Source organism: Brachycentrus maculatus, unplaced genomic scaffold, assembly GCF_059751285.1.
Source record: "Brachycentrus maculatus isolate JH-2025_06_01 unplaced genomic scaffold, ASM5975128v1 h1tg000102l, whole genome shotgun sequence".
In the NCBI taxonomy this organism is placed as follows: Eukaryota; Metazoa; Arthropoda; class Insecta; order Trichoptera; family Brachycentridae; genus Brachycentrus; species Brachycentrus maculatus.
In genome coordinates, this window is record NW_028280856.1 from 1532934 (window position 1) to 1545577 (window position 12644).

Consider the following 12644-nt stretch of genomic DNA (forward strand, 5'->3'; position numbering starts at 1 on the left):
AAAAGTACCGATATCTGATCTTGTAGTTCAGCTTAAACCATTTCAGTAATAAGGAAATGACATACCCCACGTCAAAAAAACATGACCTATGTTCCACAAAAGTATAATTATTTGACATAATTAAATATAAAAAAACAAGCATTTCTGTGTAATTTTAACTTTATTCAAGACAAATAAATACATTACATACTGTACACATACTTAACACTTACGAGTTTTAATGAAGATTTTATTTGGTCAAGGGGAGGGTTTTCTTATTTCAAATATACAACATTAAGATATGTTCAAAACATACAAAATAATACTGACATTAAGTGACAAAGTCCACCACAGGTCCATACACATAGAGCCAGATCTACTGACATAGAGAACAGCTACTTAAATACCGTATAAAATAATACAGGAATATCAGTTTGAGCTATTTCTTCACTGGAGTGCCCATGACTGGTGCGGGCAAATCCGCAAAGGCTTATTTTTTTGCCTGTATGTGGTAAGGGCAAAGGGTTAACACATTGACTGCCATGGCAATTTTCAGAATTCCGGTCTAAAAAGCCAATCTTAAAAATATTCTTTCCTTCTTGATTTTGAATAAAAAAAAAATATAAATATATTTTTTGTTCATATATTAATAAATTTTCTGTTCATGTAAGCCAGCATTCCTGTTTCGGCCAAAATTTGTGTATTTTTTAGAATAATTGATGTATTAAAATAGTATTAATAAAGGTAGTCGAGAAGAACAAAGAGACGCAGTTCAGTAAGTTTTAAATGTTACAAATACTGTCCCCACCCCATGCAACGCCTTTAAAATAGTATTTAAGGGGTGGCGGACAAATATTTGTGTGCTCAGATTAAATAAGATTCGAAACGTGTATACGCCGCGCTTGCTCTGTTTTTATATTGGTGTCTCTTTGTTCTTCTCGCCCCTTGTGTTTTGTAATTTTCGATGTATTGGTGTAATTTTGTTATTTTCACACTTACAACTTTGTGATTTTTTAATAAATAAATGATTATCTTCATTTGCGCGTTTCCGTCTTCCCAATGAAAAGTGTTCCGGTACCGTTAGCAGTAACAATTCCTTTTTTGTTCTCTTCCCAGAAGTCATCTATCCTTATTGCTACTGATATATTCGAGTTTGATCGTAGCTGCACGAATACGGCAAGGAAACACAGAACGAAATAACTCATAGTCGGCGTCCTAACAAGGAACGCTAGGCGTCAACGTGTTAATTACAGAATAAGCTAGTGGTCCAAGTTCCACATCTCATGACAGAATTCTTAGATTTCAAATTCGTCATAGTAAAACGACTACATTTTTCAAAAACCTCATTATTGAAACCCAATTGTCCATATTTATTACAGCCAGTAGCCCAAATCGACCCATCGTCCATTTTGATCATGCTGTGTTTCGATCCGCAAGATACATCTACAATATTTAATTCTAAAATCACATCGCCCGCTGCATCGTATATGTCAATTAATTTAGGAATAGCGTACGAATTGATGGGTTTAGGATTGTCATCTGCTTGTTTAATTTTTTTAGTAACAACTTTATCCAATTTGCTGTCGATTGCCGATTGAAATCTCTTTATGGAGTCTTTGGTATAAAATTTTGGTTTACTATTTTCAGGCGCATCGGTCTCAAATAAATTATCAGAAGAACAACTTCCTGTTGGCTCCGTCATACTTGCAGAACTGCGTTTTTTTGATGGCGAATATATTCCAAGTTGTCCTTGATCGTTCCAACCCCAGGTGTACAAATCTCCAATGTCACTGACGGCGCAGCAGTGCCAACCTCCAGCAGCTATTTTTTGTATTTCTACACCGGCTAGGGCTTCTACACGCAGAAGCTCTTGCGAACTGTCGAGAGATCCATTTCCGAGTTGGCAGCGGCTGAAACAATATAAAATCATATATGTAACAGGAAAATTCCTTCAACACTTTGGGGTTACTATGCCAGAAATACCGAGATTTCAACATAAAAATAATTCAAAAGTAAAATGTGTTGGATAATTTATAAACCCTCTGTACAATTGTTGAACTAGGTATATCTATTTTTAGATTCGTCATTCGGCGAGGCAAAAATTTCACAGCCGGTGTTATGATACGGAGCTATTAACCCTTTGGACGTGTATATCGACTGAAGTCGCCCAATTTTTTTAAATAAAAATGTCATATGAATCAATTGTGACTGTAATGTCACATCACATGTACACGTTGAAATTTTTAAATGAAAAACACTTGTTTTTTTACCATTTGAGTTTATTTTATGGCAACTAGTTTCGGAAGCTTTGCTTCCATCTTCAGGTCTAAATGTCTAGTTTACATTTAGACCTGAAGATGAAACATAGCTTCCAACTAGTCGTCATAAAATAAACTCAAGTGTTTTTCATTTAACCTTTCCGGGAGTATGGACGTAAATGAATGTCGGTGCAAATTTTCCTCAAAGGAGTATCTGTCAGTTGGTTTGATGTAATTTGTATAGTAATGACATCTGTGGATATTTGTATTTAACTTTGCCATAGAATAAAACCTAGAGATGGTGAGCTTTATTTTTTTATTAAAATTATTTTTACATAATTTCTATCTTCATAATACAAAAATTTTATTTAAAAAAACACATATTTAATGTAAAAAATACCCACTCTCCAGAGAAAGTCGGACATCAATTATTTTACTCCTGGAAAGGTTGAAAATTTCATCATGTCTTACCACAAAGTGAATGCCGAAACAATAAATATAATATTGTTTTGAGAATTAAAGACTTTGTTTTATGGTCCACTCACATTTTTATTAACAACCAACTAGTTTCGGCAACAGGTTATTGCCCTGAAGTCATAAATTATTTTATGCAACATTAATAAAAATGTGAGTGGACCAAAAAACAAAGTCTTTTTATTTGTCAAAATAATATATCACTATGATCCACAAAGTTAATGCTTTCAATATTCAAAATATAATAAATATATCTGAGTACATGCGTTTAGTATAAATTATAAACGTAAATAAAATGATTACCTTCCACCCCCTAAAGTGTAGACACATCCCATATCTGTAAGGAATATAGCATGTTCATAACCACAGCATACATCAATGATTTTTCCAGAAACATTTTCGATTGATATCGGATATGGAATATTAAATACCCTTCCTTTTGATGTGAGACATATGTGTTTAACGTGACCGCACGAAATTTTAACTATGGTTTCTGGAGCTCTTGAGCTTATTTGGTCATCATCGGGGAGTTCTGTTCTTGTTAAAAATAGCGGAACCACACTCCATTTTTCATCTAATCCAGGATCCAAGAAATATTTCCAGACATATGTTTCATTAGAGTTGTAAAATATTAAAAATCTGTCATTTCCCGCTACGTTTGTAAACGTGTGATCAGGCGGGCTATGCAAAATCTCTGTCTTCCCTTCAAAATTTTCACTCAAGCCTTTGACAATGATTTTTGAATTCAGGATGAAAGCATTTACCGCCCATTCTAAAAACCAATCAAAGTTTTCGATTTTGTCGGGAGAGTTTAAATATTTACTTATGCTGATGTTCTCAAAATCACAAATGGAATTTCGCTCGGATGGCCATTGCTTAAAGCCGTTGAATCCGGTATAAAACAATGTCATGTTTTATTTTCTTTGATGTCAGCTGAAAAATGAATAAAACGTTCGAGGACAAAAATCACAGAATACAAAGCAAATATTTATGATGACCCTTTGAAAAAATCCAATATAAAAATAATAATAAATCCTTATTCCAGCTTAACTAAGTGGTGGGTGTAATACTTCATCAGTCATATATGTTTTACAACATTTCTTTTTTATAAGGAAACCCTTATCCGCACCCCAATGGTGCATAGGGCACTGGGTCATATAACGCAGTGTTATCTTGATCGTTTACACATGAAGGAAAAATGATCAGCCCTCCGCTTCAGGAACCAGTCCAGGGTAATATAGAATAAATATTGCAGTGAAAAAATCACATATATTTATTTGAGCCCCCCCTGGGAATCGAACCCGGGACCTCCAGAATGGTAGCCCAGCGTGCTGACCATTACATTACGGAGGCAGACAATCTTTTTTATAAAATGAAATTAAAATAAAAAACAAATAAAAATAAAAAAAATGAAAAGAAACGGCGAAAGAAAAAAAATAAAATTTTGAGAGATGTAGATGAAGATTTTCTCGCTGGCAAACGCAGCACTGTGCTCCAGTGCCGCCACATGTCCAGCCCCCATGTGTGGTCCACAATATACGAGGTGTGTTATGTGCAGTGTTGCCAGGGGTTCGGTATGCTACAGAACCGTTTGGTATTTTAGCACCGTATTCGGTATGACAAAAATACCGAAGTATGGGCGGTTCGGTATTTCTTTCTGATTATTTTTTCTCCAACGATTCATTCACTTATGTGGAAAGAGTATTTAGCCATATGAACGATTTGTGGATGGACAGCCATAATAAATGTGTGAAGGCTGAATTATGTATACAATGTTATTTTAGTCTGACATGTCGTGAAATGCATGGGACAGTTAAAGCATATAAGACATTGCTGAAAGCGTGCATTAGTGAGAAAAAATATTATTTTTATAAGTTAGGTTAGCTAGTTACTCTTGTGCAATAGTACTTTGGATTTTAAGTTAATAATATAATTAAACGATCAAAACTTTTTTTTTTGGTCACTGTTCGGTATTTATTTGGAAAAGACCTGGCAACCCTGGTTATGTGATATGAAATATGAAAGTGTAATATAAAACAATAAAATAGTATTGTATTTTATGAATTAATTTTTAACTAACGATATATTTATGTATCTAACAATTGAAATTATTTTAAATTAAATTAAAATTTTATTAAATTTTTATGACAAAATATCAAATCTTTTCGAAGATATGACGATTTATTTACAATTTTATTTGGTTCCTTAGGTGTGGGTGTAAGTAAGCATATTGAAAGCAAATATACTAATCCCTAAACGAATTAAAATCTCAGTGTCAATATTACTAATTACGATCAAAATAAGGTTATTTAAATCCAATACGGTGTTCTATAAACCATTAGGTTTAGATAATAATATATTAGTTAATAATTTTGGTGTTATTTGAATTTTAAAAAATACACAATTAATAAATTACCTTATTCTTCGCTTCAAATCATTTATAAACAAGTACGATAAGGAATGTATTATAAAAACAATATTATTTAATATATAAATATGCAGATAATACAATTGGCGCTCAATTTTGACAGTAAAAGAAAAGAAGCCGGCAGACCACCTGTATGAAATCGTATTGATCTGTCACAGACTTAATTGTAGTATTGATCGCAAATGTCAAATTTATGTGTTCGTTTTGTCAAGTTGTCAGTACGTTTTCTTACGAGTTTGCATGAAGTTGTCAACGTTATTTCGTCTGGAACTTAATTGAATATTTTTTACATTTCTTAATATAATCACGTACTAATATTAAATGATGGTAAGCATAATTGAAGTTATTGGAATTTATTCAGTTTTGTTCATCAATACTCTTGATTCATTGTGAAATATCTAGACATTTCCGAGTAATTGGATTAAAATATTGAAAGTTTTAGCGCGTTGTCATGGTTACAGAAAAACGCCACAACAAAATAATATTTCAGGGATACCAATAGATTTACTTGTTGCGTACAAGTTAATTACTTAAGTACCTACCTACTCTACTAATGCTGTAAAAGAGAGAAGAAAATTATTAAAAAGATATTTCTTAATTTTTTTTTCAATACAAATAAGCGCAACACAAACTACACGCACACTTTATTCGCAATAGTCACGCTACACTCAAATGACTTTCCAAGTATAATGACAACGCGGCTGTCCAAACTCAAAACACAGTAGGGGACATTTTTTTTGTAGTACTTTTTTTTGCATTTTTGGACTAAGTAGATTCTACTTAGTTCAAAATTGCAAAAAAAACGTAGGTACTACAAAAAATGTCCCTTACTGTGTTTTAAGTTTGGACAGCCGAAAGTCCAAAACATTTTTACAATAATTTAAATTTAAGTTTTAATTGGTAAATACCACGATATCTTAAAATCTATTGTAACCCTTGTTTCGATGCATTCTGCATCATTTTCAAACACCGTAAGATAAAAACCGTTTGAAAATGATGCGGAATGCATCGAAACACGTTTCACAATGGATTATAAGAAATAGTGGTATTTACAAAGTAAAACATAAATTAAAAAATTATAATTTTATGTTTATGGCATGTTTTGAATTAATTTCTTCTGAATATTTTGTTTTCGTTTTTGCAGGGTCTTTTAGCCCTTCTTAGGAAACTTCGGTCATCTCCAGAAAAGGAATTAAGGCTGTTATTATTGGGATTAGACAATGCTGGAAAAACTACCCTTTTGAAAAAATTAGCCTCTGAGGATATTACTCACATTACCCCCACAGCAGGATTCAATATAAAATCCGTCCTTTCTGATGGGTTTAAACTGAATGTTTGGGATATAGGAGGACAGAGAAAAATTCGACCCTATTGGAGAAATTATTTTGAAAATACTGATGTTTTGGTAAGCCTATTTTATTTATTCATTTTCATGTTTTACATACTTTGCTTTTGTAGCATTTTGCCCGCCTCCGTAGTGTAATGGTCAGCACACTCGGCTACCGTTCTGGAGGTATCGTTCGATTCCCAGGGGGGCGGGGGGGTCAAATAAGTATTAGTGATTTTTCCACTCTGATATTTATCCAATATTACCCTGGACTGGTACCTGAAGTGGAGGGCTAATAACTTTTCCTTCATGTGTGAACGATCAATATAACACTGCATTTGTATAATGAAGTGCCCTATGCTCAATTGGGTTGTGGATAAGGGTTTGAAGAAGAACTCATAGCAAATGGTATATTGTTTTACATTTCCCGAGCAAGATAAATATTACTCCTTTGACCAAATGATGTCATTTTAGGTGCTATGCATTAGTTAACAAAATCAGAATACATCCATTTTGTTAATTAGACTTACTTCGAGCGAAATAAAGATAAAAGACTTGTATAAATATTTCTCGCTTTCAGATTTATGTTGTAGACTGCTCTGACAAGAAACGTTTAGAAGAAACTAATGCAGAACTTACAGAATTACTGGGAGACGACAAGCTTAAAGGAGTTCCTTTACTTGTATATGCCAACAAGCAAGATGTTCCTTCAGGTAATATTAATTTTCATTATAAATCACATTATATGTAATAAATAATTGCAGAACATGAATGCTGCAATGATGATTGAAAAGCTATTAATAAAACTTTATTAAGTTGACAGAATCAGGAATCAAAGTACTTTGTGCATGTCAAAAATGTGCTAATTATTACTCTAAGTGATTGGATTAACGTCTAGACAATAACACTATTAATACAGTACACCTTATTGTAATAATTTTGATGTATTTCGCATACCTTCAACAAAAAATATGCCTTGAAAGTCTAATTTCTTGTCATATTTGATTTGCTACAAAGCTGATGGGTGTCATTAAAGTATAAAAAAATATTATCGATTCTCTTTTGGTTTCAAAATATGGCTAAAAGTCATTGTTCTTTGGATGCGATCTAATTTTGCCAGCGTCAAATTACATTTCTTCAACAAACTTCATCGTAACTAACATGTTAATGGGGTTTTTGAATATGGGTATACCATATATTAGTCATAAAACTGTAAGCTTTTTCAAGTGTTTATGTTCATTTCGCAGAATAGATTACATGATGTAGAATAGATAATCATAATGCCAGCTCAGATACTTTACTCCTAGTTGAACGCTATCATTCTGGAACTACTCATATATAATGCAGTCTACTTAAATTGAACTACCCATCACTCATAATTTCTATGAATAATGTATTGATAGGATTAATCATCTGTGTTGAGATATATTATATACCTCTACATATTTAAATTCATGCTTGCATTCTATTCATACTGTGATTATTTTCAAATATATTTTATAATATTATTAAAAAATAAAAATAAATGTGATAGTACATCAGTACATAATATGTTGTTATTTTAAACAACATATTATGTACTGATGTAGTGTGTGTATGTAACAGTTTTTTAAATGCGTTTACCTCACAACCCATTTTTCATATGTTTTTATTCAACACATCTTCTTCCTTGCTTCATTCCAAATTATCGTCTTTGTAGGCTGTTAGGATCAGCTCTCCTCGTCCTCAGATTGTAGGTCCTTCTATCATATACAACGTCACCTAGGTCATGCCTTCGAACCATGTAATCTTTCTGTAGCATCAATGAATTATTTGGTCTTCCCATAGACCTTCCTATAGTCTTTCGAGGAAATTCTGTATCTTTATTCAACTCATATTCTCAATTATACTTTAAACATTGACAGACTGCTTCCTAAATTCTGATTGACTGGGAGGAATTTAAATATCAGGAATCTTGTATATTTTCAGCATTACCAGCAAGCGAAATAGCTCAAGCCTTAGGATTGCATTTGTTGCGGGACCGAACTTGGCAAATTCAATCTTGTGTAGCTATTGAAGGCACCGGTGTAAAGGTAAACATCTTTTTGAAACTTAACAAACTCTTTGAACATATACAGACTATACAATAGAAAACTTTACTAGATAACTCCCTCGTACCGCATAAAAATATATGTTCCCCAGTAATATTAAAACAAAAACATAGCATGATACTATCAACAAGAAAAAATTCCATCTCCAAGCACAAGAGCTCAGTCTCTTTTTTGGAGAGGCTCAGAGCAACTAAAATTATAAGATTGTATTTAATAGAAATGTATAGAAATTGTATTGAAAAAACGTAACTGTATTAAATAAAAAAAAAACAAATCACTCCATTGCAAAGGCAGAAAATACAATGTAGGGCTATATTCTAACTTGTGGAATAACATTTTTATATTCTTACATATTTCATTTTTAAATTTTCAGGAAGGCATGGAGTGGGTGTGCAAGAATATTGGAAAAAAATAGTAGTAGCTTTTGGTTATTACATCACAAATGGGTTGCAAGTGTTTTCCTTGTCGCAGTGTATGTATATTGTTTAGCATTGTGATGTGGTTTTAAATGGTTTTTATTAGATGCAAATTCATAATATTTAAAAAAAAATGGAGATAAATATTTCAGACAGAAACCTGGTCACTGGTCTTATAAAATAAGAGTGGAAAAGGCTATATAGTTGTCGTTTTATTATATAAAATGATTTTCCACCTTATAATGTTAGTACAAAACTAAAATATGTGAAAAATTTATCCCAGAAAATAGTAATATGTATTTGCTGCTCAGTTAGAAAATAAGATCATTTCTCAGTTTGCTTTCAAAATAAAATAAATTTCATGGTTCAAAATGATTGTTTACTTGAATACGTAGAGTCGAAGGCCAGATATTAGTGCTAGAGCCATACTTAAAAGGTCAAAGAGCTGCATGCGTCTCCTGAGTCACACTTTTCCAACCTATGGTAAAGTGGGTTCAAAAAAGAGGTTGAGAAAAAATTACTTTCAATAGGGAAAGATAAATTCTCGACTTAGGTAGCAGTCTGTGTAGCTTAATCGATAAGAGTAACAGTACAATATCCGAAAGTCCAGGGGTCGAATCCCGAAGTAGGCAGTTACTTTTCTATGAGATTTAAAAATTATGTATTAATAATGTCATTCAGCAGTCACTTTGTGGTAATATCAATCCATTGTTAATTTAAATTTTATGCGGTAAATATCACTATTTCTCAATATTTTAAAGTGATGCGGAATGCATCGAAACACATGTTGTCACAATAGATTTAAAAAAGAGTTGGTATTTACTAAGTAAACCTCAAATTAAAAATGTTAATATGTGATTTGTGAGATGTTTAAGTTCATATTGTGGGTGTACTGGCAAAAAACATTAACTCTAAAATACCAATTTGAATAATCCTTGTTATTTAAAGCTTTTAGCCTGAGTAAAATATCCGCTATTAAACTGAAAGTTTGAATTTACTGGTAAAACCACATAAATATGACATTTCAAACTACTTAGTGTATTTTGCCAGTTTATAGAACATTGAAAACTTTATAATACTGCATCATTAAGTCAAAATTGCATATTTACGAGTTAATTTTTTTTGCCAGTACACCTGCGATATGTAAAACTATTAGATGATATTGTTAATCATAGCCTTCTTTTGGGAACATCGATTTCGTGTACTGTGTTCCTATTATGATCTAATTAAAACTAACTTCACAATTTAATAAGTGTTCTTTAATTTCAATAGAACATTTTTAAATTATTTCATCTTTTTCTGCTTGGAGCACTAGAAGCTTTATTATTATCGTACACTTACCATCGATTCAACTCAAGTTGATTTGATTTTTTTTATTTAAAGTTTCTTCGCACTTATCAGTATAGAAAAGCCTCGATATAACGGACTGATTGGTAGGAGGGGGTGTCCGTTATATAAAAATAGATTTAAAATAAATCACAAAACTTTTTCTGTTGTAAATATTAACATAAGATTTAAATAAACAATACAAAATACAAACAAAATTATATTTGTTGTCTTCAGACACTCTTCGTGAAGTGACGTTGCTTTTTGATATTGACGCGCTTGCTTTGAGTAATCCTGCTTTGAAAAAGGAATCAAGTTGTGTTTGCACTTTTAAGTTTTGAAACATAATTTGGGATTATCATGGCCGCTAAAAATTGTTTACATGCGGTGACACACAAATTTAAGTATGTATAATATTAACACACTAAGGACGGGAAAGGTATTTCTATCCGTTCGGTCGATTGATGCTTAAGGACGAGAAGGGTATTTTTATCTCCTGTGCCGGCCTCATTTTAAAGTCAGAAAAGGAGCAATTACTTAATGTTTTTATAATAATATTAAGTACCTATCTCTTTGTTAAGGTCTTAACTATATGTATACAATCATCGATTCCTGCCGCCAGCGCTCCACAGGCGTAAAAAACATCCGTCATTAGTGTGTTAATAGGACTTTTAATATTTGTATATAATTTGACAGGATTTTTTTTTCGTTATATCCGTTCATTATATAAGGTCTGTTTTATCGACGTATTACTGTACATTCAGTTCTGTATTTCTCAACACCTTACCTTCTAACTGGAATGGCTTGATTTGAGGCGATGGTGATATGGTGACAATATTGTGTTTGATGACAATCACTAGTGGGGCCATTTTGACGATTTTAGTATAAAAATGTTTATGCAATGAATATATCTTATATTGTGTAGGCCGTACTTTTTTATTAATTATCATCTGAATTCAATGTAGTCATTGAGTGCTATTATGTTAATATGCTAGTTATATCCAACCATGTGTTGCTGTGGTACAGTCTTAAGCTAATTGAAAAAAAAGAAATTAGAAAGCACACCTTTTTTTATATGCTTCATTTCACAATGCTTGAGAAGCCGTAAACGTTAAAAATCCAAAAAACAATGATGCTTTAAAAAACAATAAAATTAAAAGTGACTGCAGTCAAGAACCAAGCTGTCCGCCATGAGCAATGTTTAGTATTACTATTATTGTTGTTACTTTTAACAGATGGCGCTGCCATTACGTTAAAAAAAGGCTGTTAAAAAAACATTATTTTATCTATCCCAGGCAAAAATACCTGTAATAGGTATGCATATAAAACTTGCCCGTATTTTAATGCAACGTTGTGTCAAAATTTCAAAGCAATTGGTGGATAAATCGAGATTTCGAGCAGACTAACATGTGCATTATTATTTATATAGACATGGGTGTTAAAAAAAGATTTATTTAAAGCATTTTATGAGTGGTATCTAGTATTTATTTTTTAATTTCTGTAGGTTTTACCTAAATAATGGTGTATAATGTTACCTACGCCATATATTTTAAATACTCGTATTAGTATCCGACCACTTTTTTGGCTATATAACATATGTACATATATTATATTAATATGTATATCTTTACTATAAGGTTCTTTTAGTATACTATTATTTATTTTAATCATTCATTCTATGTTTCTTGTTTTGTAAACATTATTTTTTGACATCTCAATATAGATTGAGTCTGGGTATTTACGGGGCTAACGACCGTCATAGACTGGTTTTTAGTGATAACTTAATACTCACGTGTAACATTCACCCATTATTGACAACCACACTACTCAAATTCTTGTAACTTCTAGGTTTATCGATCAAACTCGAAACACAGTGTTTGCTTTCACTAGAACTTTACTAGAGACATCTATGGTAGGACAAGGGAAGCATATACCATATGAAACCTTAGAGGCTTGTCCGCTTCACCTCAAGGTTTGTTATAAAGAAAAATAAATAAATAATATGTTTAGGAATTTGCCCTATGCACTTTGCTTCAAATTCTATCCACATGATTAAAATCATGTGCGTAATTCGTTTTGTTTTTTTGTCAGTAAAATTAAAGTGAATACCAATTAATAATAAAATATTTGTGTAATTTCAGAATGTTGAAAGATATACAACATTTTGAGTGTGTCCAAATACTCAAACGATATTTTCTGGCGTTTCTCATGTATGTGATTATAATCCAGGATTCGGATCTCACATACTAATATGAGAGTTTCTGCTTAATAAAAAGCTTCTTTTCATATCACCAATAGATGTCTCTAGTGAAGTTCTAGTGATTCAAGAACAATGTTTCGAAATTG

At 32.0% G+C, this 12644-nt stretch overlaps 2 protein-coding genes across 3 annotated transcripts; one reads left to right on the plus strand and one right to left on the minus strand.

Moving 5' to 3' along the window:
* Positions 1 to 1218: 1218 nt before the first annotated feature.
* On the minus strand, positions 1219 to 5585 carry LOC148310283 (uncharacterized). Of its 2 annotated transcripts, none has more exons than XM_088258707.1 (3): positions 5128 to 5585; positions 3015 to 3644; positions 1219 to 1889 (listed from the first exon to the last, which is right to left on the minus strand). In XM_088258707.1, the coding sequence occupies exons 2-3, from the start codon at positions 3620 to 3622 to the stop codon at positions 1223 to 1225; spliced, it is 1275 nt and encodes a 424-aa protein (XP_088114833.1). In that variant the 5' UTR covers positions 3623 to 3644; positions 5128 to 5585; the 3' UTR covers positions 1219 to 1222. The 2 variants fall into 2 exon arrangements, with proteins under 2 accessions (XP_088114833.1, XP_088114834.1); XM_088258708.1 differs by having other exon boundaries at positions 5452 to 5581.
* LOC148310284 (ADP-ribosylation factor-like protein 3) lies at positions 5371 to 10516 on the plus strand. Its single transcript, XM_088258710.1, has 5 exons — positions 5371 to 5466; positions 6284 to 6544; positions 7047 to 7179; positions 8435 to 8538; positions 8930 to 10516. The coding sequence occupies exons 1-5, from the start codon at positions 5461 to 5463 to the stop codon at positions 8969 to 8971; spliced, it is 546 nt and encodes a 181-aa protein (XP_088114836.1). The 5' UTR covers positions 5371 to 5460; the 3' UTR covers positions 8972 to 10516.
* Positions 10517 to 12644: the final 2128 nt, after the last annotated feature.

Excerpts from the sequence above, each read along its gene's own strand:
- LOC148310283 (XM_088258707.1), bottom strand. The coding sequence starts at position 3,622 with ATGACATTGTTTTATACCGGATTCAACGGCTTTAAGCAATGGCCATCC. Across the intron at positions 1,890-3,014 it reads TACACTTTAGGGGGTGGAAG|CCGCTGCCAACTCGGAAATG; the intron begins GTAATCATTTTA and ends ATATTGTTTCAG.
- LOC148310284 (XM_088258710.1), top strand. Across the intron at positions 7,180-8,434 it reads CAAGCAAGATGTTCCTTCAG|CATTACCAGCAAGCGAAATA; the intron begins GTAATATTAATT and ends GTATATTTTCAG. Across the intron at positions 8,539-8,929 it reads TTGAAGGCACCGGTGTAAAG|GAAGGCATGGAGTGGGTGTG; the intron begins GTAAACATCTTT and ends TTAAATTTTCAG.